Source organism: Phycodurus eques, chromosome 16 (assembly GCF_024500275.1).
Source record: "Phycodurus eques isolate BA_2022a chromosome 16, UOR_Pequ_1.1, whole genome shotgun sequence".
Taxonomy (NCBI): Eukaryota; Metazoa; Chordata; class Actinopteri; order Syngnathiformes; family Syngnathidae; genus Phycodurus; species Phycodurus eques.
The window spans coordinates 18903467-18928797 of NC_084540.1; the positions used below are offsets into that span (position 1 = coordinate 18903467).

A 25331-nucleotide genomic window follows, 5' to 3' on the forward strand; every position below is an offset into this window, starting at 1 on the left:
CTTTATCATTCCAATATTCCAGCAGGGAGCTATTGCCAGAAAGGCTGAGGCTGTTTTCCAAATCACTCTCTATCCACTATTTAGTGCTCTATATAGTGAGTTTGCCATTTTGTCGTGACGTACGAATGTGTTGTAAGTATAGGTTATCTCCTACTGTATGTAATGCCCTTAAGATGTATCCCAGAATGCAACTTTGAAAAATCATGAACAACTGATGGTCAATATGTCCCGTGATGCAGTACGGCAATTCAAGTGAAAAAAATATATATTTAATGCAAGTAGAACAACAAATTGTAACATGGATGGACATAAAATGCTTTGTTTGTATAATTTTGTCAAATATGCTCTGTCAAAACTGAAAGAAATTGTGTATCATAAGTTATTTGTTCAGTATTTACTCCAGAAGCTCCACCAGTTAACGTTGTAATCATGCAACATTAATGATTTAATCCAAAAGTTTTATCATTTGACTGATGAGTGAACTGTATATTGAATAAAAATCCAGTGATTGGGGAGTTGGGAGGAGTAAGTGATTGATTCCAAATAAAAAAAAAACAACAACAAAAAACATGACACGTTTATCATTGCTTTTGATCATTTATTGAAACTAAGCCCAACGGAGAGCGAGAGAAATGAATTGAATCCCGTGGGCATGCTGGATGTTGTTCATCTGTACTTCTCACTGATGGCGAGAGTCAGGGCGGCCAGGAACTTGTCCATGCACAGGTGGACCTCCGGGGTGAACTCCTTCGGGAACAGCGTGGCCATCACCACGAGGATGCAGTGGGAAAGAATCTGGGCCGGGGATAAAATACATTTTGGTACATTCATTGCATTGTTCAGTTGTTCGCGTTTCAATCTTTGAATGTTAGCTATAGAAAGAAGAAACAAAGCTGAGATCTTGAATCTTCGTTATTTTCTTTGTACATGTAAAAGGCAATTGTGTGCTTCAATCTATCTTCAAGTACCCATCTGAAAATATATAATCTGTACATTGTTCTGAGGCACAGCTACACGGTGAAAACTCTTTTTCAGAACGATGAACCATGGATTGTGACTATCAACGTCATGAGAAGGTTTTTATTCCTCCATTACTGTTTTAGTAGACATATGGCCAATCTTTAATATGGTTGGATGGTGGTGTCGTGGTACATGTGGTGTGTGCAGGTAACGTCACAAATGAGCGTGTCGAGAGTGTCCACCTTGAAGTTGGCGGGGTCCACTCTCAAGGTGAAGGCGTGCAGCTCGCTGAGGTTCAGCAGGCCCGCGGTCAGGTTGTTGATTTTGCCGATGGCCTCGTCGACGCCTTTCATGATCACCTTGCCGTGCTTCTTGACCGGAGCCGAGCCGAGGCTCAAGTCCTTCCAGTGGGAGAAGTAGGTCTTAGTCTGGGGGTACACGTAGATCATCCTGCCAAGGAAAAAACAAAAGCCATTGTCGAGGAAGAGTAAAGCGATGCGCACCTCGTCTTTGCCGTGGTCCTATTTACCTGGTCAGAGCGTCGCTTCCGATGAGGTCTGCCCTTTTGGACGCCAGAGACCAGAAGGCCTTGACTCTGGCTTTGTCCTTCTCGGAGAGACTCATCTTGGTGCTTTGACTGAGCGCTTAATGCCCCGATGAGGTCAAAATTAAACCTTTATATACAGTGTGGCAGTGGTGCACGGGCACACCCCAGATATGATGCGTGCCTGCAAGCTGGATGGCATCCAAATGATGCGGCCTGCAGAAGATACAGCACGTCCCCCCCCCGACTGAAAGAAAAAGCGTCCTTGGGTCTCTTGAAAGCCACTTTGTAAATATATGCTATTATTATAATTATAACACTGCAGCTCTGCTTATGCGAGACAACAATCACAATGGAAACAAGTGAGTTATGCATGAGGAGCTCATGTGTGGCATGTTTTCACACATGTTGTTATGGTGTTTGATCATATGAATATTATTAACATTATTCAAAAACGAAAAAAGAAAAAACAATGAATCTCCACCCTAATCATTTTTCTACTTCAGCTGTCTTATTCAGCGTGTAGCAATTCTGCTGTTTTGCTTGTGGGGGAGAAGATAAGGCCCGAATAGTGAAAATCCAGGAGTAAGTGACAGCCCCGCCAGAAAGGTTTTAGAATTGCCCTTAAATGACAACAAACGACAGATCACAATTTTTTTGTTGAGGTTCAGCAGGCCCACAGTCAGGTTGTCGAGTTTGCCGATGGCCTCGTTGACGCCTTTCAAGATCCCCTTGCCGTGCTTCTTGACCAGAGCGGAGTTGAAGCTCAAGTCCTTCCAGTCTTAGTCTGAGGGTGCACGTAGATCATCCTGCCAAGGCAAAAACAAAGCCGTCGTCAAGGAAGAGTAAATTGATGCGCACCTCGTCTTTGCCGTGGACGTATTTACCTGGTCAGAGCTTCGCTCCTGATCATGTCAGCCTTTCCACCAGCCAGAGTCCAGAAGGCCTTGACTGTGTCCTTGTCCTTGTCGGAAAGACTCATCTCGGTGCTTTGGTTGAGAGTTTAATGCCGCTATTTGGGCAAAATTGATCCTTTATGGAACAGTCCTTAAATGGTTCAAGTCCTACCTGGAGGAAAGGAGTTATTTTGTAACCATTGGAAGTGTTCAATCTCATCGAATGGCAATGACCTATGGGGTCCCTCAAGGGTTAGTTCTTGGACCCCTCCTGTTCAGCCTGTATATGCTACCCTTGGGTCAAATTCTTCAGAACTTTAATTTAGACTATCATAGCTATGCAGATGACACACAGTTATATCTAGCAGTGCCTCCAGTTGACTACAGTTCAATTACGGTGTTGTGTCACTGTCTAAAACAGATAAATATCCGGATGAGCCAAAATGTTCTTCAATTAAACCACAACAAAACGAATAATAATTGTAATAATTGTTTTTGGCAAAAAAGAAAAAGGAATTGCTGTTAGTAAATACCTGGAGTCACTCTCTTTAAAAACCAAAGACCAAGTCCGAAACCTTGGTGTTCTGATAGATTCCGACCTGACTTTCAACAGTCATATCAAATACATTACTAAAACTGCCTTCTACCATCTGAAGAACATATCCAGAGGGAAGGCTTGCATGTGTCAAGCAGACCAGGAGAAGCTCATCCATGGTTTTATGTCAAGTAGACTTGACTATTGTAATGGTCTTCTGACTGGACTCCCTAAAAAGAGCGTTAAACAGCTGCAGCTCATTCAGAATGCTGCAGCTCGGGTTCTGACCAGAACAAAGAGGTCAGAGCATATTACTCCAATTCTAAAGTGGAACATTGACTCAAAGTATCATTCGTTTGGAAGATTTTTTTCAAAAATATATGCAATTTAATGAATTTAGCATGTGGGTTCAAATCTTCGTTTGTGCCCTGAGAGTCAATCCCATTGGCGTCAATGCAGCGGGTCAAGTATGCAAACACTTGGCAGACACGCAGCAATGTCTTATCAGCTCAAATGCACAACACTTTGAAAATACGCACATCTGATAAGCATTTACTTTCCTCTTGAGGCTGCAAACACACACTTTTCACATTTTCATGCACCAACAAAAGCAGCAATAATTTATTCCAATTCTTTTATTCGTTACGAATGAATATAAACCTTAATTCATTGGGAAAAAATGAAAATTTGATATGGATTCCAACCAGCCACTACATTATGACGACTTACACAATGTCGTGAAATCCAATGTAAGAGCTGTATCAAATATTCCACCACACAATCACCATGTGCACCCCTAAATGCCGTAGGAATTAAACATTAAAACCTAAACAAAACATTGGCAATTTTTGAGAAATAAAGTCATAATGTAACTAAAACACATTAAAATAGAGAAAAAGCTTGTAATCTTCCGAGAATACAGTAGTATTGTTCCAAGATAAAGCCGTAAGTAATATTTTACCTTGTAAATTTCCCAAAATACAACTTTATTAGTCATAATATTTCACATTTTATTCTGGAAAATAACATCTATATCCTCTTTAAAAAAAAATAAAAAAAATAAAAAAGGGATATGTTAGATTTATGTGATACGTCACAATCATATCAGAGCTTTTGATTGGACTGAGGTTAAGGTAGGCAGAAGTAATTTAACTCAGTTTGTTTTATTGGTGTGCTGGTCCCCATATATGGGTATGAACTTTTTAAAAACTTAAAATGGCTCGAGGACCCCCGAGGGTCCGTTGACCCCAGTTTGAGAAACTTTGCTGTAAGTACATCCAAAAAAAAAAAAAAAATGTCGTCTGTTGCTATTTGGATTGCATGGCAAATTAAACCATCCATCATTCAATTTCCTGTTCCGTTTTAAATTCACTAATGTCGCGGTTGGCTGAGCTGAGCCAATCCCAGTTGGCTTTGGGCGAGAGGCGGGTTACATGAAAATGAAACCTTGAGAATGCAAATTGGTGAAACTGTGCTGCACATCAAAACGTAACAAAAAGAAGGGAAAAAAAACACTTTCCCGATGACATAAAATGTCTCTAATTAAGTCTTACGTGAAGCCTTTTCAGCACTTGGATGTTATAAAGTAATACAAGACATGGAAAACAAGTGCAGTGCAACTATAATGATGTTTTTAGAGTGAAGTCGTAGGTCTTTAATTGACTTAAGGCTGTGTGTGTGTTTGTGTGCTAGTGTGTGTGTTGGGCCTCAGTCTGCTCCTTAGTGATGGGGAATTCCAGGGCAGTTCTGAAAAGAGGAGGAGTCTCCTCTCGCTCCTCCGTGATTGGCTCTTGGCGAGCCTCCAGTGGCTCTTTGTGCTCCTCCGCGATTGGCTCATGGGGCCCCTCCGTGATCGGCCGCCTAGCCACCGGGGCGTGGATACGCAGCTGTCCGTCCTCCATGAGGGAGCAGGACAGTCCGGACAGGTCCAGGTGAGGCGACAGGTGGATCTTCTGCTTGAAGCCCAGACGCGAGGCGGCCGAGGAGGCGAAGGAGGCTCGCGAGGACGCGGAGGAGCAGGAGTGAGCTTCCTGAGCGCCCGCCTGCTTGGTGGCCATCACCAGCAGGTTGCGTCCCTCCAGTTTGACGCTGATGTCGCCCGGGGCGTAACCGCGGGCGTCCAGGGTCACCAGGAGGTCGTCGTGCGGCGAAGCCCGCTGGACCTGACGCTGTGGCTCCTCTTCTTCGGCGTCTTCTTGGTCGCTCATTCTGATCACATTGACAAGAGATTCAAACTCAATTCGGTTTGCTGCTGTTCTTGTCTAGTACATCACAATCTTCCTGGATCAGACGAGTGTACATCATGTCAACTAGACCAACCCATTCATCTATCTGTCCTTTCTTCTACCAGTCCATCCACCCGTCTATCCACCCAGCCATTCCTCTCTCCATTCCATCCATCCATTTGTCTATCAGTCAATTTATTCATCTATCACTTCACCCATCATTCTTTTAGTCCACCCATCCGTTTCACATCTACAACCGTTTGTCCTTCTGTTCTTCCACCACATACCTGAGGAAAGCGGAGCCCGTGAGAGGTGAGTTCAAGAGTCGAGGTCCGTCCTTGAAGAACGTGTCGGCCAGCTCCGCTTTGCGGTTGAGGAGGTCCTGGCGCAGCGAGGAAAGGGGCCACAAGAGCCCGCCCTGGCTGAAGAAGGGATCGTCGCCAAAGAGGCTGCTCAGCGCCGCGTGTCGGGACATGAAGCTGACCTTCTGGATGGGAAACCTAACTTGGATGCACGTCTTCTTGAGATTCTTCTCCTGGCTCGTGTGGTCGCCTCTCGCCTTAATATACCTCCCCTGTGAATCCCCCCCTCAACCCCCTCCTTCTCTTCGTGCTATTTATATTTATAGAACATGAGCTCAGGGCTGTTCCCATGGAAGGGATACCCTGGGAGTCGTCAGACGGCTCAGCAAGGCTCACGGCGACATCTTGTTTGCGTTTCGACCGAGTCACCACAGGTGGCGTCGCAACATTTCGAGACTGAAAAACACTCCCTGGAGACTGAGGGACGAATTGAGTCAACCGCTCTCACAGCGTCTGGCGTTGCCAGCTTAGCAGACCTTAGTGGAAAAAGATCCTTACGCTTCTAAAGAATGTACACGGTGTTACCAAAACAGGGCCCTCAAGGACCACATGAGTAGCCCGCGGGCTTGTTCTATAAATAGCTCATCAGTGATGGGGCATTGTCATTTCCTAGGAATGTTATAAGTGATCTGTTGAAATCTGTTTCCATCCTTGTTAAGTCATCGTTACCCTGTACACTGGATTGAGAGATTTCTTTCTAAATGCATTATACACGTTTGAAGATACTAACTGAAAACACGTGATAAGACTGAGCACTATTTAGTACTCAATTGTAGAGATACAGCAGTGAACTGTTTTGCGCCATTTAAATTTTCCTGCTATCGACCGCCAGTGTGAAGTCATCATTTGCCGATCCGATCGATGACGTCATCGAGACAGCCGGGACAGTGAGAAAGTTAGAGTAAGCATGTCATTAACAGTATTTATTCAAGTAATTTTATGACAGTAAGTTAACGCCCATTACTTCTGTCATGTTGTAATGTTGATCTGACCTCAACTTATGTCAGTGGCCAATCCTTGAATGCCCCCTAGAGGTCATTGATGTTTTAACGTTTGTCCAAAGTGCTAGAGAATCATTTTGAACTGGGATGGGCTCCAGCACGCCCGCGACCCTTGTGAGGATACGCGGGACAGAAAATGGATGGCTGGATGGATACAGTAAATGATCAGAAAAAGCAAAGTGGCACAGTTCAGTCTCTGCATGTAAAGTGAAATATTTTGCTTCTTTCTGTTCCTAAAACCCAGAAACGCTCTCCTCCCTCCATTAAAGTCTTTCTAGCCATCTTGAAACATATGTGTGGAGAGCAGCTGTCAAGAGTGACTAGCAGCCGGCGGCCCCTGAGCACAAATTTAGCTGAACAAATTTAGGTTACAAGGTCTCACCGCCGCCATCTTCAGGCATGAGCTCAGCACGTTGGTAGCCGGCATGCTAACGTTCCAAGGCGCCAGCGTCATGGGTATTCACAGCCATCAGGCCTTTGGCTGCCACTAAAAGTAGCCTCTCGTCTAATACGTTATATACTTTTTCCAGTTAGGCATCTCGCTATCTATCTAGCTAACTAGCCACCTAGCTAGCTAGCTCAAAAAACAAAAAAAACAAAAAAAAAGTTTATTTTATTTTATTTTTTTATTTTTTTTATTTTTAGGTTTCCTTGAAAGTGATGGTTATGGAGATACAAGGTTTCCTTCCGCCCGTATGTATACACTTTTATGAGTCAATACAATGTAAATATATATAAATATATTTTTTTAAATAATGTAAACAATGTTACCCAAAACATGGCTTATACATTTAATGAAGGTTTTATGACGGTAACAATTTAATTCACTTGGCATTTCCTCTGGGGAAGCTCTTATTCTTATTTGTTTATTTATAGCAACTCCATAAATAAAGTCAAAGGTGAGGAGTTCGACATCATTTCAATTTTACTTTTCAGTCGACTATTTAATTATTCGTATGAGCATGAAGTGTTAAAATGTTACTTAAAACGTGGCTTATTTTATGCTGTTTTTTTGGATGGTAATTAATTAACTGATTTTTACATTATTTTCTATGAGAAAAATGCTTTGGAACCAGTGTGCTACTGCTTTACCGAGGTTGTGAGTCTGAAATAAAGAATTTCATTCATTAAGTAACGCCCTCATTAAAGTCAATCGATAACTACCTTTAAATGGTGGTGTGCCCTGCCTTGACTCAATTAAAATTTAGGAAACACCGTTATGTGTTTCCTAAATGTTATATTATTTTATATTACATATTATGCAGTCTTTTAGACATGACGAGCCACTTTGTACAAATGTTGGATTTTTGCCACTTGAAAATTCTGCATTGTGTGAGTTAAAAAGAAGAGTCAAGAGATTTTTGGCTTTTTTTTGTTTTGTTTGTTTTTTAATTTTGCATTTCTTGATGACAAGCACACAGTAAAGACACGCTGCTGCTGTTGTCTGGTTTCCCGGTGACCGTTTTCTGGCCGTTTATCTGTATTTCTCGGCCAGGGCCAGAGAGACAGCGGCCAGGAACTTGTCCATGGACACGTGCACCTCGGGGGTGAATTCCTTGGGGAACATGATGGCCAAAACCACAAGAATGCAGTGGGTGAAGATCTGTGAAAAAGAGCACAGCGCCATGTATTACGTTGCCAACCTCACACACTGCACACTCGTTTCATTGCCGGAATGCGCAATGCTCTTGTTTACGAAACAAATCTACAAGTACGTATTCTTGTAAATTAATTTTTGTGGCTTGAAGGCTGTCGAATACTTTTTATGGTAGTGTTATGGAAAAATGCACTATTTGTACAGTGACTTTTTTCCTGTGGTATTATGAAAGGCTTTGAATGTGCATATAAGACGATTCCGTTTGTTATATTATTTTAACACGTTTATCACCTTCATAAGGTTTCAACAGGCTGTAGTCTGTAGCTTTGGTGTTCAACCGAACAGGCCCGGCAGTATTATCCACAATTTGCATTTTGTTTGATTTGAGGATTGTATTTTAGTCACATTGGTTGCTTATTAAGAACTGCTTTTGGGCTGAATTGTACTTCATTAGGTAAACCAGCACCAATTAACCACAACAAATGCAATAAATGTATGAATCGATATTGTTCAATCATCCATCCATCCATCCATCCATTTTCTGAGCCGCTTCTCCTCAGTAGGGTCGCGGGCGCGCTGGAGCCAATCCCAGCTGTCATCGGGCAGGAGGCGGGGTACACCCTGAACTGGTTGCCAGCCAATCGCAGGGCACACAGAAACAAACAACCATTCGCACTCACATGCACACCTACGGGCAATTTAGAGTCTCCAATTAATGCATGTTTTTGGGATGTGGGAGGAAACCGGAGTGCCCGGAGAAAAGCCACGCAGGCACGGGGAGAACATGCAAACTCCACACAGGCGGGGCCGGGGATTGAACCCGGGTGCTCAGAACTGTGAGGCTGACCCTCTAACCAGTCGGCCACCGTGCCGCCTAATGTTCAATATTTACTTTAGAAAATATTTAGTTATAAAGTAATTCATAGAATGTGAAGTTTGTGCATCATGATTAATTTATGGCAACACCTATTGGTGAGTGTGTCAGTCACTGCAGGAATATTTGCCAAAAATACACCTGCGAGTATTGTTATATCGTCCAGTCTGTCGATGCCCTGTTTGTGTTTAAAGATGCCTTGCTTAAATGGCTATAACACCGCGACTATCGATGCTATTTTTTCCTATTTCGTTTTGCATCTCGTGTTAGCGTTAAGCTAAGCAAAGTAAAGTTGTGTGTTTGTTTTAAATACACAGTGTGGAATTCTCTTTGTTTGATGTTTAGTTTGACAGTAAAGGTCAACTTGGCGTGGCATTAGAGGGCTTGAGGCTTTTTTGGGGGGGGGGGGGGGGTGTACCTATTGTGTTGCATGTGTGGCCAGTGTCGTGCGGGTTTACCTTGAAGTTGGCGGGGTCCACTCTCAGGGTGAAGGCGTGCAGCTCACTGAGGGGCAGGAGGCCCCCCTTCAGGTCGGCGAGCTTGCTCACGGCGTCGCCCACGCCGGCCATGATGATCCTGCCGTGCCGCCTGACGGGCTCGGAGCCGGGGCTCAAGCTCTTCCAGTGGGAAAAGTAGGTCTTGGTCTGGGGGTACACTACCAACAGCCTGCACAAGAAGAAAAAGAAGAAGAGGATGGTGACGACGGATGCAGACGAAATCAAACAAAAGACCGAACGTGGAGCTGAGGCCTACCGGGACAGAGCCGCCGAGCCGATGTCCTCGGTCTTCGGGGCCACTTTGTCCCAGAAGACCTTGACGGTGACCTTGTCTTTCTCGCTGAGGCTGGTCATCTTTGCAGTTTTGCTATGAGGACTGGGTTGCCGCTGAAGTGGGACAGGGGCTTTTTATAGGGGAATAAGCGCGGCCGCACCCAGGACCGCCTCCGACGAGATAGGCCGCCGAGGAGATAACCCAACATCTGCTCGTTTCGCCTCGTAGCGACACCCCTCGTCCTCCACGTCGACACTTTTGAGGGTGGGAAACTATCGTATAATGAGCAACTTTAAACGACCTGAAATTCCTTTTTTATCTGCTCGTTGTAATTGTTTCTAGCATATGATCCATATTGTAGTTGTGTTACATTTTGTACGTCACTGGTTCTCAATTGTTGTCTGATCTGGGACGTACGTTAAATTTTCCAATGCTTCTACGGTGGCGACTTAATACAAATTTTGTACGCAAGTCGAAATGCGCCACAGTCTATCAACAACCTTCACTCACAAGTATTAAAAGTCATAATTACTGTAAGTATTTGTATGAAAAATATTTCTATAAACCAATCGCAGTACTCATGCAATTAACCCAGTCGTTGTATTATTCCTAATATGTCTGCCATTATGTCATTAAATCATTTCCAAAAGACTGCAGCTAGCACATCCAAATATGAATTCAGATTAAAGCCATTTAAGTTCAACGCAGGGCATTTTATTTTAAGCTGACCAGTTGGTTGTACTGAATTTGCCTCGTGCGATCAAGAAATGTGTTATCAATATCTAAGATAGTACTAATTTTATGTTTTAGAAAATAGAACAGTGGTAACAATCTTGGAAACATGAATGTTCTTCCATGCAATAGTTTCCATTTTCCATAATTTTCTAGACCTGGAAATGCATACAATCAAATTCCGAATTTGTGTGGAACCCTATTTTTGCTATGTGTGTAGGTGTGTGTGTGTGTGTGTGTGTGTGTGTGTGTGTGCAGGTGACACTTTCCATCATTTCTTGAACAATAATGCATGTTTCTTAATGGCAAATTGCAGATTTAGATTGTACAGAATCATGTCAATTGTGGTTAAATATGTTTTCAACTCATTTAGTTTTTCAAAGTGCTTGCTTTAAGAGCATATATTAAAAAGATATTTAAAGACGAGATCCACGTTTTGTGACACAAATATTGCAAGAAAATTCCTCTTACTGACTCTATCACTGTATTTCAAAAGAGATCTTGGCTCTTACGCCGCATTTATTTTATTTTCAGATTGTAACTTTTTTTTTTGGGGGGGGGGGGGGTAATGTTTGTTATCTGTGGTGCAGCTGCTGGGGGGAGGAACCGCATAAGTGACACTGCAGATAATGCCACGCTTTCTTTGCAAGTGTGGTTACAAAAGTCATTACTGGAGAGTTGAAAATCTAATTAATTAATTAATTAAACATTTAAAAAAATTTCAATGAATATATATAATAGTTTTTTTTATACCAATATTTCATTGTATATAATAATTCCATAAACACATTATTTAATTACATAAATGAATAAATATATTTTAAGTAATCAATATTAGGGACATAAACAGCTCAACTGAAGCAACAACATGATGATTTAATAAATAATACATGCAATTGTATTTATTATTTTGGTTTTGATTAATGTAGTTATATTATTAAACGTTTCATAAAATAAAATCATTAAGAGATTATGAAATTATTATTCTGAAAAAATAAACATTTTAACTAACCAGTTTTAGGAAATGAAACAATGTATACAACAAATGTAAAAATGATAGTATTCTTGATCATGTAACTGTGCGGTGGGGCGGATTAAAGAACGGAGCGGGCCACAAGTGATTCCCAACCACTTTGCCGTTAGACGTCATCAGGGGCGCTGCAGGACATTATCCAATTTCACTGAAACTTTCCCATAATTATTATTTATTCATTCCAAATATCCTGAATATTTGTTGCTCTGTCTATGCCGGCGACGTATAGCGACAGACAAAGCAATTACATGCTCTTCCTCTAGATGGCAGTTGCCATCCTGTTTATCCAAGCGTTGCCATTCATTCAACAGAATAAGCGATGGCTTCCTGCGAGTACGCATGTCAGCTAATTATTAACACAGCCAATTATGTTAGTCAACTCATGTATTAATTTAGACGAGATCATCATTAAAAAATTTTGTTCAGTGGCGGAGATTTTGCGAATGTAAAATGGGTGCCTATCCTCAATAAAGGTTTTAAGGTTTAAAACGTTTTGTTTACATGCAAATGTGACTCAGCTAACATGGAGAGCGTTATCACAGTGACTCCTCCCAAAGATGAGCCGATTCTTGAGAACGCTCCTTGTGAGTGCGACAAAAGGGTGGAGTTCCTGGCTGTGCTGCAGCGGGCCCGCTTGGGGATCAGTGGGCGGGGGCGTCGACGTGGCCGCTGGGCCGCCCTTGACCCCTGGAGGAGCTTGGTTTCCCGTCCACCCGCTCCCGGTTTGGGCGCCGTGGGGTCCCGCTCAGGTGTGTGAGGGCCACTCCGCAAGGGGGTGCAAATTCCCCATCCGAATGCCAACGATTGACATGTCATGCTTTATTTACCCTGCGGGGCCTCACATCATGCACATGCCAGAAAGGTTCACTGCCGCAGAGTTATACACTAAAAGCTGACATTTGTTCAGGATTTTCAGGACACATGGAATTCCTGCAAAATGGGAGTAAATTTCACGTTGAAACACGTGATTGGGCAGAAGCGGGAGCGAAAGTCAAACCATGACAACCAAAATCACTGAGAGTGTAAACCATGATTTATTTATTCATTCCGAACGTGACATTGTTCAGGGCTACAAAACAATAGCTTACTTTCATGTCATACTTACTTTCTTCATTCCTTAGTCACTTTTTTCGCCTCAACTTTACTAATCAAAGTCTAGCATTACAATGTAATAAACATTCCACAATGAAATATAAAAAGATAATGGAAAATAAAAAGAAAGAAATAACTGAAAGTTAGAGGTTTATTCAGTAAACAAAACATTCATATCATTGTAGACAGTTAATGCGTTTGGTTTAGATTTTTGGAAGCTCTTCATTCTTATAAACAACAAACAGTACATCATGATGATGTCATTTGACGGTGACGGCATTTAAAGATGATGTCACGTCATTGTCGTCAAATCAAACGTCTCTATGCCTGAAGTAGTCAAATATGATCAACACTTAACTCATCACAACTCTGATCGTGAGCGAGCCTCTGGAATCTTACCATCCCCCCCCACCCCCCACACACACACACCCACCGCCCGCGTTGCATATTTGGAGTGACTTGTAAATATACAAGCAATGTAGAACCGTCAAAACATTAGAATTTTCTTGACGTGGCCAAATGCATTTCACAAAATTATGGAACAGAGTTTTTAAATGTTTATAAAAGCAGATTATATGTTGTTGTGTCTTGATTGTTAGAAAAGATGACGCAGTTCATGGAGTGAATGGCGAATGCCACGTGAAAAAGCAGATGTCGTTCACCTCGAGCCATGTGTTGTGTTAGCGCTTGCTTGAGGCGTCTGTAAATAAAAGATTATTTTGATTATGATTAGGATTAAAAACACTCTCTCACTCTTGTTTTTGTCGTTTTATACTTTGAAGTATCACAAAAGAAAGAAAAGAACTTTTTCTTTTCACAAAAAGCTCGTTTTCTCCGCTTTTTGACCAGAAACGGGTGGTTTGGGTGATTACGAAAGAACAGAAAAAGCTCGAAACAAAGAAGGAAGTCTTCTCTCTCTTTTGGTATTCGCCTTCCTTGTATAAGTCATAGAACACAATAGGCCTATTGTGTGGCTTTTGGAAGATCGGCCAAAATGCCAATGTGAGAAACTGAATGAGTTAATAATAATAAAGATAATGTAGACTTTGCTGATGTAAAGTTTAACATGCTTTTGGTTTGGACAATTTGAAAAACAGGTTAAAAGTCTGAGAAATAAAGAGGTCAGTAAAGAGTTACCGTGGTAAGCCGCAACACAGACTGAAAAGATTCAGCGAGGCATCGACATCATGCGTCGAACATGTACACAAATGTTGCATAAATGACTGTACAATAGTCGCTAATAAATCATTGAACCCAATCAGTGATTCCCAGATCATCACGGATGCCGCAGGAAGTTATTCCGTTTCACTTCATTTGCAAGAAAATGATGATTCATTACAAGTATATGTTTGTTCATCTATTTATGCCAGCGGCGTAGAACAATTCCATGCTCTCCCATTAGATCTCAGAAAGTGCAATCAACCCGTTGCCATTCGTAGCACAGAATAAGTCACGTGTCCTGTGAGTATATCAGCGTTGTTGTGTTCATTTGAACAGATTTCACACCATTCAGTTCGTGAGTAAAGTGAGGCGAGGTCATCCATCATCCTATCAACACCATCATTATCATTATCATTATCATTATCATTATCAGAGATGAATCTTATGTTGTCTTGTTGATGACACCAAAACTGCCATGACTGATGAAGGATGGCTGCTCGGGGGAAAAAAAAACAAAAACAAAAAGGAGTCGAGCAACGCCACCTTCTGGTATTTTCTGGAATTGAAAAACAACAGCTCGAGTGACGTCACACTGAAATCGACATCTTGCCTTATGACGTTTGTCCATAATTTGAAACCTTAACCCCGTTTAAAATCCCTACTTTGAAACCCTTACCCTGTCTTGAAACTGCAACCCTGTTTTGAAACCTTAATTTGGGATCCTAAATCTGATTTGAAACCCTACTTTGAAATCCTAACCCTTGCTTTTAAATACTAATTTGAAACCCTAACCCTGTTTAGAAACCCTACTTTGAAACTGCAATCCTGTTTTGAAACCCGAACCCTGATTTTAAACCCTACTTTGATACGCTAACCCTGATTTGAAACCTTAACCCTGTTTTTAAACCCTACTTTGAAACCCTAATCCTGTTTTTAAACCTTGATTTGAAACCCTACTTTGAAACCCACGTTTGAAGCCCTAACCCTGATTTGAAACCCTACTTTGAACCTGTAACCCTGTTTTTAAACCCTAATTTGAAACTCTAACCCTGATTTGAAACCCTAATCCTGTTTTAAACCCTACTTTGAAACCCAAATGCTGATTTAAAACCCTACTTTTAAACCCAAGCCCAGTTTGAACCCCTATTTTAAAAGCCTAACACTGTTTTGAAACCCTAACTGTTATTAAACCCTCAAATGTTCTTTAAACACTAATTTGAACTCATAATCTTGAAGCCCCACTTTGAAACCCTAACTTTGTTTTAAACCCTAAAACCTTCTTTAAACACTCATTAGAACTCATGAGCCTGAATTAAAACCCGACTTTGAAACCCTAACCCTGTTTGGAAACTCAGTCTTTTTTGAAACCCTAAGACTCTCTTTAAACCCTCATTTGAGACCCTAAGCCTGTTTTGAAACCGTACTTTGAAACCCTAACCGTATTTTGAAACTAATAATTTTTTCCCTCAATCCCTCAGCAGTATACCTGTAATCAAAGGTGTTGCAATCACCCAATAAAATGATGAAATCACTCATTATTGTTTTAAATAAGATCATTTCCATCCTCAGTGTAGTTCACGTTTACTTATCAGAAAATCTGACTGTGTCAATTTGCTCATATAATAATCTAACGGCTAACGGTGCTGTGCAAAAATTGAGAATTTTTTGTTTTGACAGGATCTCCTCGAGACGCTCGGAGGGTTGGAATTTTCTGAGCCAATCAGAATCGAGTATTCACCAAGCTACAATACTGTGCTTTTAAAATCCAAGCACCTTAAACAAAACAGGGCTTGATCTATTATATATTTGTTTAGGTCTATTATATATTTGTTTAGGTCTTCAGAATGTTTTGTTTTAGAAAATAGAAACATGGATATTTTTCCATAAAATAGTTTAAATTTTCCATACTGCGACAAGATGCACTTGAACACTGCACAAGCACTGCTGATGTCATTAACAGATCCAATCACATGAGTGTAAATAATAGTATAAAGCTTTATTAAATAGCAAAAATATCAACTGTAAAAAACAAACAAAACAATAACAACAAGCTTTATCTATAGAAATAAAATCTGAGGGGTAGAAAAGTGTTCACTTCTTCCTGAGCCTCTTCATGAACGTCACTTCGTCTCTGTTCCTGATCCCGTAGCTGCACAAACAAACATAAACCATCAAATATATCTATAGAAACAAGAAATAAATCTGATTTTATTCACTCACTCTTTCAGCCTCACGCGGTCGTCTTCCAACTTTCCCCCCTGAAACACCAGATTATAACTCCTCCAAACATACCTCCTGGGAAGGTATTTTTTGCAATTATGAGTATTTTTTTAAAAATTATTTTTGTGACACGTAACAAGTTTTTATTTGTATTTTTTGTTACCAGCTGATGTGCCTCACGCCGCCTTCACGCTGCTGCTTCAGCACCACAAACCTGCGAATGGCTTTCTTCAGGTCCAGCACGCTGGCATCTTGCACCACCACGATGGCTGAAACACAAAAATAGATTTTTTTTTTCAAACACTCACATTATTATGCTATGACAGTATATTTTATTTTATTTAAATCATAAGTATAGTTATCTTTTTAAGTAAATTGGGATTTTTTTGGGTAAATAAAAAAGTCACGGGATTTCTATAAAAAAGGTTGTTGTTTCTCAACATACGCATGATTTCACCGTCAGCCTTTAACACCTTCACAGTCATGGCCTGGCCGTACTCCAGTGCAATTTGTGAATTGATTTCTTCCAAAGTCACCTGGAGAGAGAAAAAAAAAAAAGAATAAAATCAACATTTTTTGACTGCTGACTCATTTGAGCTGCAATCATAATCCTGATGTATGTGCATGGAATTTTATCCTGGTGCTTCGTAACTATTTTTTGAAACCCTGCTATTTTTTTTATTAGCCACAAATATAAGTACTTTTTGCTTTGATTTCTGGATTGATGACAAAATAGAAAATGTATTGTTTATGTATTATGTGTATATGTATTGTTTTTTAAAATATAAAATAAAATATAAATTAAATAAAATATATATATAAAATAAATTAAAAAATATAAAATAAAATATAAATTAAATAAAATATATATATAAAATAAATTAAAAAATATAAAATAGAAACATGATGATGATGATAACAAACTATTCACTCTGTAAGGGTCATGATGGTGAGTTGTTACTGTAAACATAATGACAACATTTTGGAGTTTAGACGGCAAGTTTGGGATAAATTAACAATTATTTAAAAAACAAATAATCAACAATAGTAATAACAATAAATTGTATGTGTATTTTGAATAGTTTTACAGAGAGACTTCCAAGTGTTTCCAGTATTTATATAAGGTAGTCTGATGCCAGTGTCCTCACCAGAAAATCTTGCACCTGAACGCACCAAGCCTCGCATGTTTCGCTATCAAGCTATTAGCAAGCACACAAACAACAAACGTCACAGAACAAACGCACCTGAATGGGAAGATCGCAGAGTAAAGGATCTTGTACGAGGCGAGCGAGTCCCTCCTCGAAAATATCCAAAATGTCAGCGTGAGTTAAAGCCTCCACGTCTTCTTCTTCTTCTCCAGCAGCTGATGTCATGTCTTCTATATTTTGCTCATCTTCTTCTTCTTCCTTTACATTGTGTTCTCCGGCGACCTCCTCGCTCGGCTCCTCCATTATTTATAAACGTCGATTTTGGTTTTGTTTCGTTTATAACGCAGAAACTAAATGAGTTTGTTGGAGATTGTTTCACTTAAAACACGGCCGAAGATTGTCAGTGAAGGTAAAACAAAAACACAAACTGTGTACACCGGAAAGAAACAGTTGTTTGGTGAGTGACGAGCCGCATAAAAAAAATCCGGGACGAATTAGTATTTTATACACTAATTACTTATAAGTAATGTATTTTCTTTATAACTAATAAATTTGTCAGGTAAAGGGAGACGGACGTTGGATTAATAAACCAGGAGGACTTTAAAGAAAATCGTGTACGGCACAAATTAAACCCCGGAAAGAAACTTTTATTCGATGGGAAAGTTCCGCGTACCGTTTGTTCTGGTGTGAATGATACTTTTGCGAAACGTATTCGAGAAAAAAACGAATTATTTGTAATTAAATGCAAACATTTAATATATATATATATGTATATATATATATATATATATATATATTGTAAATAATTTTTTATTCTATTATCTAACAACGACAATATGTAACAATCAAAAATAATTTTCTAGAATTTACAGCACCATTCATGGTGTATGTTTATATAGCCTTTAATAGCAATGGTGTAGTTTAACAAATTCTATTGTTATTAAATTCAATTAAATTATTTTGTGTTAAGTGTTGAGTATTATTATTCCAAAGAATGTATCAGTTTTTGGGGGTTTTTTTTGTCATGAAATCAATAATCTTTGGTAATTTGTGTGCAATTATATGGATTTTAGGGGTCCTGAACATGACGCCCCAAAACTCACTAAGTCACACGCCCTTGAAAGTTTGAAAAAAAAATAATAGCCCCAGACAGCAGTTTCACCTACTGACGTGAAATTGGGTGGACATGTGTATCATAACAGGTCGCACACAAAAAAATCTCACTGACCCTAGTCCTAAATTGAACAGGAAATGGGCCATTTTGTTTTGCAGCAGCCATTTTGGGCCAAGACACATGAGGGACAAACTCCTCAAAGGGAATTTGCCCCAATAGGAATAATCCATTGCATGAGAAGGGAGGGGGGGACCCTCGAAAGGATCACGATAAGTCGATCAAGGATTTTGATGTGTTTTTAAGCGTGTAAAATAAAACTAAAACAATAATAATTGCTGTAAATCAAAGAAAACTTTATTAATCAGTTTTTCGAAGATGTTTGGGGGTGCCTGGAAATTGTCTGTGTTTTCCAAGTGGTTAAGTCCACCCCTGCTTGTAGCCCATCAAACAGGTGAGGGCGTGGCGTCCGAGGGAGGCCCCCACAGGCTCTGGGCCCTCCTGCCCATGGTGAGGATGCCGGCCGCGTGGTTCCGGGACTCGTGCAGGAGCTGCTGCAGGCGGCTGTTGAAGACGCGGTCGTCTTCCGTGCGCTTACCCAAGGTAAGGATGCCGGCGGAGGAGTCGGCCGGCCCGGCGCCGACCGCGCCCGGGCGACACAGCAGCAGGTGCAGGCGACATGCCCGCATCTGCTGCCTGCAGCACTCGCTGGGCATGCTGTGAGGGTCGCATCGAACTTCGTGGGGCAGCAGTACCAGCACAAGCACCACAACCAACACCTTCTGCTGATGTGCACACATTAAGCATGGACACTTTACGGGATTTTCACATATATTTTCTTTTTCTTTTCAAAGAAAGAAAGAGACTCAAACAATACATAATGAAATGAAAAATGTGGGGATGAATCAATTCTAAAACTTTTAATAAAAAAATTATATATATATATATATATATATATATATATATTTAAAAAATACTTAGAATATTGCATTTTAAAATAGTTATTAAAAACAGAAATTAATAAAAATTTATTACATTAAAAAATATACATGTAAAAATATATTTAACATAAAATGTTTAAAAAAATGAAAATATATTTAAAAAAATAAATGTTATGATATTATGTAGCGTTTTTATAAATATACGTAAATAAAGTCATAAGAAAAATGAAAAATATGAAATACTAAAATATTAAATTATAATGAAAATATATGAAAATAAAAAAATGAAAATACATTCAACAAAACATTTTAAAATATACAATCAAGCAATTAGAGCATTATTTAAATTTAAAAAATTTTAAATGTAATTTAATGAAAAAATAAATTACAACAAAAAAAAAAATCAACACTAAACATCGACTTTTATAAATAAAACAAGGAAATAAAACAATACATACAAATTAAGTATTAAAAAGTCTAATAAAATCTAAAATATTTGAATCAAATTAATTCAAGTACTGTAATACAAAAATAGAATTTTAAAAATATACTTCAAATTAATATTTCAATTTTTAATGACAAACTAAGTAATACATATAATGCAGAATAATTCAATGAATCATTCTAGTGTAATAAATAAAAATAAAAAATATAATGTAAAAATAGAATAAAATATAAATGTGATTTTAGTATAAAACATTTAGAAATTGTATTTAAACGATACCAATGTATGGTGGCTTGTTTTTAAATGAATGAAGTTATTACCTGGAAATGTATGTGTATACTGTATGTATAAAATGTGCATATTTGGATATACACAAGGGAAAAACTGGAATTTTTCTAGGGCACTTGTCACCCAACCACGGTGCGTCATTTATTGTAATAAAACAAACATAAAAATAAGAACAACATCGAAAAAGACAATATATTAAATGAATATTGAACTGAAAACAAAAGCAAAATACCTATCTTGTGTACAATAAATTTTTTTAGCTGATGCTCTGCAAGAAAGGAATGCGCTGAAAAAAAATGCAAGCTCAACATAAAGAAGCTTAATTGTTCCTACCTTATTGGATGTGTTTGACCTGGTCAGCATCTTCAGTTCGGGGGTGAACCATGTCATTTTCTGGCTGCTGTTGCAGGGAGTCGTCGGCTCTCGCTTATATACGGCTTACCGCGTCCCAGTGGAACGTCATTCGGGCCCCCGATGAACGTCGCATACAGTAAGAGCCCTTCTTTTTGCTCATCTCGCTGCCGTTAATTAAGTCTCGTCGAGTAGATCATCTCCAGGCCTCTCGGCTCTAATGCAGGTATGTCTTTGTGGTGGCAGGGCGGTCGCTTATTAACACATGCCACGATGGCGAGTTGTGAAGGAGTCGGTCTAATTAGCTTCACCGAGTTCTGGTGTACAAATATCAAGTTGCCCTTTCTTTCAAAATGTTAAAAAAAAAAAAAATCTAATTTTAATTGGCTAATTTTGTGAACACGCTTATTGTGACAGTGTACACACTATACATAGCTGGCAAATGCTCATTTTGGGCCCTGGAATGAAGCGTCACTATGCAGAGTTACTATTTAATGCCATCTGATGGACAAACAAAGCATTGCTGCATTTCAACATTTCCTTCATTTTGTACTTGGTATCTATTAGTGGTAATGTGTTTGTAAAATTGTAAATCTTAAAAAAAATATTTATTTATAATTTTCTTCCCACCAGAGTTCACAAGTAACTGCAGAGAGTACCAGGTGTTTATTGGGGGGAATAATTAATTATTTGAATAAAAAAAAAAAAAAAAATGCACCTCCAGAAGGCGTTGCAGCACTTACTCTTTAAACTCCACTGTACCTCAGCTTTACAGATGCCACCTCAGCTATGCAGGCATGCTCTAAAGCCACGATTTGAAGAAATGTGGTCAACTATTTTTTTAAATGACTTTAACATGCTGAAATTTAACTTTTTAGATTTAAAAAATGAGATGGAGAAGACAAACCATGACACCACTTTTAATGGGTCACTTCAAGGAGCTTTTACAGAATCCACACTCACTTTGCAGTGGCACACGCACACACACATACATGTATACACACACACACACACGTTTGTATATATACACGTGTATACACACACATATATGTGTGTGTGTGTGTATATATATATATATAAACACACAGGGTGATTGAAAAGTAACTCCCTATTTTAAAATATTTATTATTATTTTTTTGGGTATGTTCCATGATTAAAGGAGCAAGTCTATTCTACCAAACTAACGACTTTGGAAGAACTTGAAGGACGAATACGAGAAGTTGTCTTCCATCCCACAAGAGTTCCTTGTGAAATCAGTTAATGCGGTTTCCAGGCGGCTTGAGAAACTGGTAGCTAATGCTGGCTCCCCATTTTAAATAAAAATCCATGTAATATACTTTCTTCTCATGTTCACTTCTTGTAAGAATTATAGTTCAGAAATAAATTACAAGTACTGAAAAATAGGGAGTTACTTTTCAATAACCCGGTATATTTATACACACACACGTATTTGTGTGTGTATGTATGCAGTGCGTGTATGTATGTATGTATATATATATATATATATATATATATATATATATATATATTTTGTTAGTTTTGGACCCTGGTGTAACCCGTAATCCCCCATTACAGTCCCTTTGTGCGGCGACTGTCCAGACAATCACATAATTAAAAATAAAAAATATCCATAGAACTAACAACAATTAGTAGAACAGCCACCATTTGTGTCTACAAGAGTCCTTGTATCATCCCTTCTTACATTTTAAATAGCTTACATCTAGTTTCACGATACTTTGTGTTGAGTCACGTCTTCTGGTCGTGGTTGTTGGGTGAAGCGAGTCCAAGATGTTAAAACTAAAATCTCGAGGATTGATTCCAGATTGTTCTACGTGCCCCTTAAACCAAACAAATGCTCTAAACCTTTGCCAGAGGAGGGGTAAAAAGCGCAAAGAAATAAAAATGCAGGGGAAAAGAGTGACCCCAAAGAAAAGCGGGCTTGAGTCACAGCCTGTACCCACAGAGTAGAATAAAACAAGTGTGGGTGTGTGGAAAAGAATGTCACCCCGAGAGAGAACTTTGGAGATAGCAGAAGAAGACAAAGCTTAACATGAAGCTGTGAAAGGCTACGTCCACACACACACACACACACACACACACACACACACACACACACACACACACACACACACACACACAGACACACCCAGGGATTTTTTAAAATTTGTACCAATACACCAGGATGCCATTTTAGCCAATTGGAAGAAAAGGGGAGAAATACAAGTGGATTGGAACATCACACTTGAATTTAAAGTTAAGAAAATCTCACAATTTAAAAGTCTGTTAAGAAAAAAACAAAAAAAAGTGGTATGTGTGTAACCGGGTTTAGATATTGTGGGAACTCAGTGTAACGGAGTTCCTCAGGGTTCCTGCTTAGGACCCCTGGCTTTTGTACAATTTGCATAATTTCCAGTGGAGAAAATGTATTCACCTACAATCAGATTGTGTTCCATTTACAAAGGCCTAGTGTATCTTATATAATCTCATATAAATGAGACAACTAAAAAAGCAACTAAAAACATGCTAGGAAATTCTTTAGTCTACATGGTGGCTTTTATATGTGTCTGTGAACGTGGTCATTTTTGGCATTTAAAACTTTGAATAAAATGAGTGGACTATGACAGAGAAAAGCACATTTACAGTACATGTCTTCTTCTGCTTTCTCACCAAGTCTGACCTTCACACTTGCGTCTCGCTTCTAACGCGACGAGTCTTCCTCATCATCATCATCTGGTGCACGCTATCCTCCATCTCCCTTTCTATACCGCTCGCCACTTTCTGCATCGGTCCCAGACCTTTCCGCTCATCTTTTTCACTCTCTCTCGGGTGCTCGTCTCCGTGGGCACAGGCTGCGGGTCAGCAGGGTCCCGCCGGATCTTCGCTGAACATCTCCTTCTCCGTTGTGGAGTCCAGGGGTCCGGCTGCCATGCGCTGCTGGAACTGGAAGTGTGGTGGCAGGGCTGGCGGGGGCGTGTAAGCGGGTGGTTTTGGAACAGTTTGAAGCAGTGGGAGCGGGGAATGAGGTCCAGTCCAGGTTTGGGTGTGTAACGGGGATGGCAGTGGGGGCTGCAGCGGGGACTTGGCCTGAAGCTGCGTCTGGTTTTGGAGCGGGTGGGAATGGGGCTGATGATGCTGCAGCTGAGGGGAGGAGGCTCCGTTCTTACTGAGGCCACAGGACTGAGCTGCACAGTGAATCTGACGCAGGGTGTCCAGTGCCTCGTTCTTGGCGTGCTTCAGCAGGTCTGCCTGGCCCTGCCACCACACAAAATAAATTACATTCAAATCTGATTCCTCCAGACAAAATGCTTTCACCAAAACAGCAAACAGGTATTCTGTTTAGATTGATTTATGTAATGTGATCTGTAACAACACAAGAATAATCAGCAAGGCATCAACGCCATGCATCTAGCATGTACACAAACCCATGTTACATAGACTATAAGTTACTATTTAGTAGTCTATTTACTCACCATGCACAAACTAACTTTACATGAGGATAATCAATAGTAATTAGCCAACACAAACTAGCACACATTATCAGCATCATACATGGGCAAATAAATATGCACACTAACAGTTTACACAAATAGTACAAGTCACATTTTGGCATCAACATACAGTAATAAATGTTAGGGAATACAGGCAAATTGTACCGGCAAAGTAGGGAGAAAAAAAAAAAAAAAACATGCTTTCAGTTTCACTTTGACAATGCATGACCACTGACAAAAAACACCTTTTTTTTTAAAAGTTCAAATAGATCCAATTATTAATCACTGAAAAATGAGCAGGCGGCACGGTGGACGACTGGTTCGAGCATCTGCCTCACAGTTCACAGTTGAAAAATGACCAATGTTTTGAACCATGTTGCAATGTTAACAACAGTGAAGGGAAAATGCTGAATCTGTACCACAATGTGGCGTTCTTCCTTAGCCCATGCACAAAATTGGATTCAAATCTTTTTGGGTAGTTTTGTATACTGTCATCCTGCAAACACAATGTCAGAAGTTACTTTGTTAGGGCATTACCAATAAAATACACAAGGTGGCAATGTATCACCACTTTCACAAAGGCCCCTGGTCCTTTGCCAGCTTTTCTCCAGTGCACTCAGGAGGCCATAATGTCCTACGACATTTCTGCTGTTTGCTGCCCTACGCGGAGGAAAGTGTTGGAAGAGCTCCTCTGCAGACACGGCTTCGTGTGCACATGAACCTTCTGAACTTGAAGGGTACGTAATGAAAATTGACCTTTTAATGGCTCATACACAAATCTCCGGGGTTCCTGCACAACCATCAAGTTTGAAATTCAACAACTGAATAAATCTTTTATGATCTAAATTTGTTCAGCTTCAAACAATCATGTCATCAAACCGTAGTCACGTTCGTTAGCGTGGCACACGCAGGTGGTCACTTTGCTGATGCGCCACATACATACAGTGTAGCGAATGAACCGCTGCCTCCAGGAGTTAAAAGGTGGCAGACACTTGCTCCCAAACCCCCCATACACACAATCTGGGGTCTCAAAGACGCTTGCCTGTTCAAGCCCTTAACGCCACCTCTGGTCGCCATGGTAACAACAATTGTACTTAAAGTCTCGACCCTTGAGGTATTTTGATGAAAGCGTGTCACAGGTGCCTTGGAATTGCTTTAACTAGCGTGGGAAAGCGTAAGACAGAACGTCTCCTTTAAAAGACAGCCACATGTTGCGTCATCCTGAAAGCGCCCCCCTCCGTTTCCTGCGAGCTCCAAACTGTCAGTCTGCACATTTTCGCCTCCCACTGAACTTCACTCGGCACCGGCCCGCCGCGCTTGACAGTCAAGCGTCCCAGCCAAGCCGACCCGTTCACCACATGTCAAAACGGCATGCAAAGATAAAGGTGGCCCTTGGAAAGGAGACTCGCTGACACAAGAGCTTGAATAAATCAGATGTTTGGAAAAACACAAATTACGTAAGTCGTGACTCAGCGGGCATGAAATGAGACAGCGACAAGATTTGCTTCCGGACAGCGACAAAGACACGCTTACTTGGGTGCGTTCGGCATGCGGCA

At 40.1% G+C, this 25331-nt stretch overlaps 7 protein-coding genes across 9 annotated transcripts in view; all 7 read right to left on the bottom strand.

Annotated features, from left to right (window-relative positions):
* Positions 1-577: 577 nt before the first annotated feature.
* On the bottom strand, positions 578-1624 carry LOC133414357 (hemoglobin embryonic subunit alpha-like). Its single transcript, XM_061699642.1, has 3 exons — positions 1490-1624; positions 1203-1410; positions 578-795 (listed from the first exon to the last, which is right to left on the bottom strand). The coding sequence occupies exons 1-3, from the start codon at positions 1582-1584 to the stop codon at positions 667-669; spliced, it is 432 nt and encodes a 143-aa protein (XP_061555626.1). The 5' UTR covers positions 1585-1624; the 3' UTR covers positions 578-666.
* Positions 1625-1709: 85 nt separating this feature from the next.
* On the bottom strand, positions 1710-2751 carry LOC133414358 (hemoglobin embryonic subunit alpha-like). The gene is given in 3 exon segments (XM_061699643.1): positions 1710-2285; positions 2288-2313; positions 2392-2751. Coding segments are annotated over 3 exon segments (387 nt in total). The 5' UTR covers positions 2487-2751; the 3' UTR covers positions 1710-2019.
* Positions 2524-5709, bottom strand: hspb9 (heat shock protein, alpha-crystallin-related, 9). Of its 2 annotated transcripts, XR_009770001.1 has the most exons (3): positions 5448-5709; positions 2934-5143; positions 2524-2572 (listed from the first exon to the last, which is right to left on the bottom strand). XR_009770001.1 is itself a non-coding variant. In XM_061699640.1 (2 exons), exons 1-2 carry the CDS (start codon positions 5633-5635, stop codon positions 4624-4626), a joined length of 708 nt encoding a protein of 235 aa, XP_061555624.1. In that variant the 5' UTR covers positions 5636-5709; the 3' UTR covers positions 2907-4623. The 2 variants fall into 2 exon arrangements, 1 of the variants encoding a protein (XP_061555624.1); XM_061699640.1 differs by lacking the exon at positions 2524-2572 and having other exon boundaries at positions 2907-5143.
* Positions 5710-7888: 2179 nt separating this feature from the next.
* On the bottom strand, positions 7889-9884 carry LOC133414356 (hemoglobin subunit alpha-2-like). Its single transcript, XM_061699641.1, has 3 exons — positions 9748-9884; positions 9453-9660; positions 7889-8126 (listed from the first exon to the last, which is right to left on the bottom strand). The coding sequence occupies exons 1-3, from the start codon at positions 9843-9845 to the stop codon at positions 7998-8000; spliced, it is 435 nt and encodes a 144-aa protein (XP_061555625.1). The 5' UTR covers positions 9846-9884; the 3' UTR covers positions 7889-7997.
* A 5874-nt stretch (positions 9885-15758) lies between these two features.
* On the bottom strand, positions 15759-17771 carry snrnp25 (small nuclear ribonucleoprotein 25). 2 transcript variants are annotated; one of them, XM_061700932.1, is made up of 5 exons: positions 17248-17771; positions 16449-16539; positions 16167-16272; positions 16004-16078; positions 15759-15932 (listed from the first exon to the last, which is right to left on the bottom strand). In XM_061700932.1, the coding sequence occupies exons 1-5, from the start codon at positions 17452-17454 to the stop codon at positions 15875-15877; spliced, it is 537 nt and encodes a 178-aa protein (XP_061556916.1). In that variant the 5' UTR covers positions 17455-17771; the 3' UTR covers positions 15759-15874. The 2 variants fall into 2 exon arrangements, with proteins under 2 accessions (XP_061556916.1, XP_061556917.1); XM_061700933.1 differs by having other exon boundaries at positions 15908-15932; positions 16004-16041.
* Positions 17772-18687: 916 nt separating this feature from the next.
* Positions 18688-19156, bottom strand: hcrt (hypocretin (orexin) neuropeptide precursor). Its single transcript, XM_061701611.1, has one exon. The coding sequence runs from the start codon at positions 19060-19062 to the stop codon at positions 18709-18711; it is 354 nt and encodes a 117-aa protein (XP_061557595.1). The 5' UTR covers positions 19063-19156; the 3' UTR covers positions 18688-18708.
* A 2035-nt stretch (positions 19157-21191) lies between these two features.
* The window catches only part of plcl5 (phospholipase C like 5), a 56576-nt gene continuing 52436 nt past the window's right edge, over positions 21192-25331 (bottom strand). Inside the window, exon 6 of the mRNA XM_061701605.1 lies at positions 21192-23539. Coding sequence (XP_061557589.1) covers positions 23144-23539 — 396 coding nt within the window. The 3' untranslated portion in view covers positions 21192-23143. The remainder of the gene's footprint in view (positions 23540-25331) is intronic.

Excerpts from the sequence above, each read along its gene's own strand:
- hspb9 (XM_061699640.1), bottom strand. The coding sequence starts at position 5,635 with ATGTCCCGACACGCGGCGCTGAGCAGCCTCTTTGGCGACGATCCCTTC. Across the intron at positions 5,144-5,447 it reads ACGGGCTCCGCTTTCCTCAG|AATGAGCGACCAAGAAGACG; the intron begins GTATGTGGTGGA and ends CAATGTGATCAG.
- LOC133414357 (XM_061699642.1), bottom strand. The coding sequence starts at position 1,584 with ATGAGTCTCTCCGAGAAGGACAAAGCCAGAGTCAAGGCCTTCTGGTCT. Across the intron at positions 1,411-1,489 it reads GGAAGCGACGCTCTGACCAG|GATGATCTACGTGTACCCCC; the intron begins GTAAATAGGACC and ends TTTCCTTGGCAG. Across the intron at positions 796-1,202 it reads TGGACCCCGCCAACTTCAAG|ATTCTTTCCCACTGCATCCT; the intron begins GTGGACACTCTC and ends TCCCCGGCCCAG.
- LOC133414356 (XM_061699641.1), bottom strand. The coding sequence starts at position 9,845 with ATGACCAGCCTCAGCGAGAAAGACAAGGTCACCGTCAAGGTCTTCTGG. Across the intron at positions 9,661-9,747 it reads GGCTCGGCGGCTCTGTCCCG|GCTGTTGGTAGTGTACCCCC; the intron begins GTAGGCCTCAGC and ends CTTCTTGTGCAG. Across the intron at positions 8,127-9,452 it reads TGGACCCCGCCAACTTCAAG|ATCTTCACCCACTGCATTCT; the intron begins GTAAACCCGCAC and ends TCTTTTTCACAG.
- hcrt (XM_061701611.1), bottom strand. The coding sequence starts at position 19,062 with ATGTGTGCACATCAGCAGAAGGTGTTGGTTGTGGTGCTTGTGCTGGTA.
- snrnp25 (XM_061700932.1), bottom strand. The coding sequence starts at position 17,454 with ATGGAGGAGCCGAGCGAGGAGGTCGCCGGAGAACACAATGTAAAGGAA. Across the intron at positions 16,540-17,247 it reads TCTGCGATCTTCCCATTCAG|GTGACTTTGGAAGAAATCAA; the intron begins GTGCGTTTGTTC and ends TTCTCTCTCCAG. Across the intron at positions 15,933-16,003 it reads GACCGCGTGAGGCTGAAAGA|CTACGGGATCAGGAACAGAG; the intron begins GTGAGTGAATAA and ends TTGTTTGTGCAG.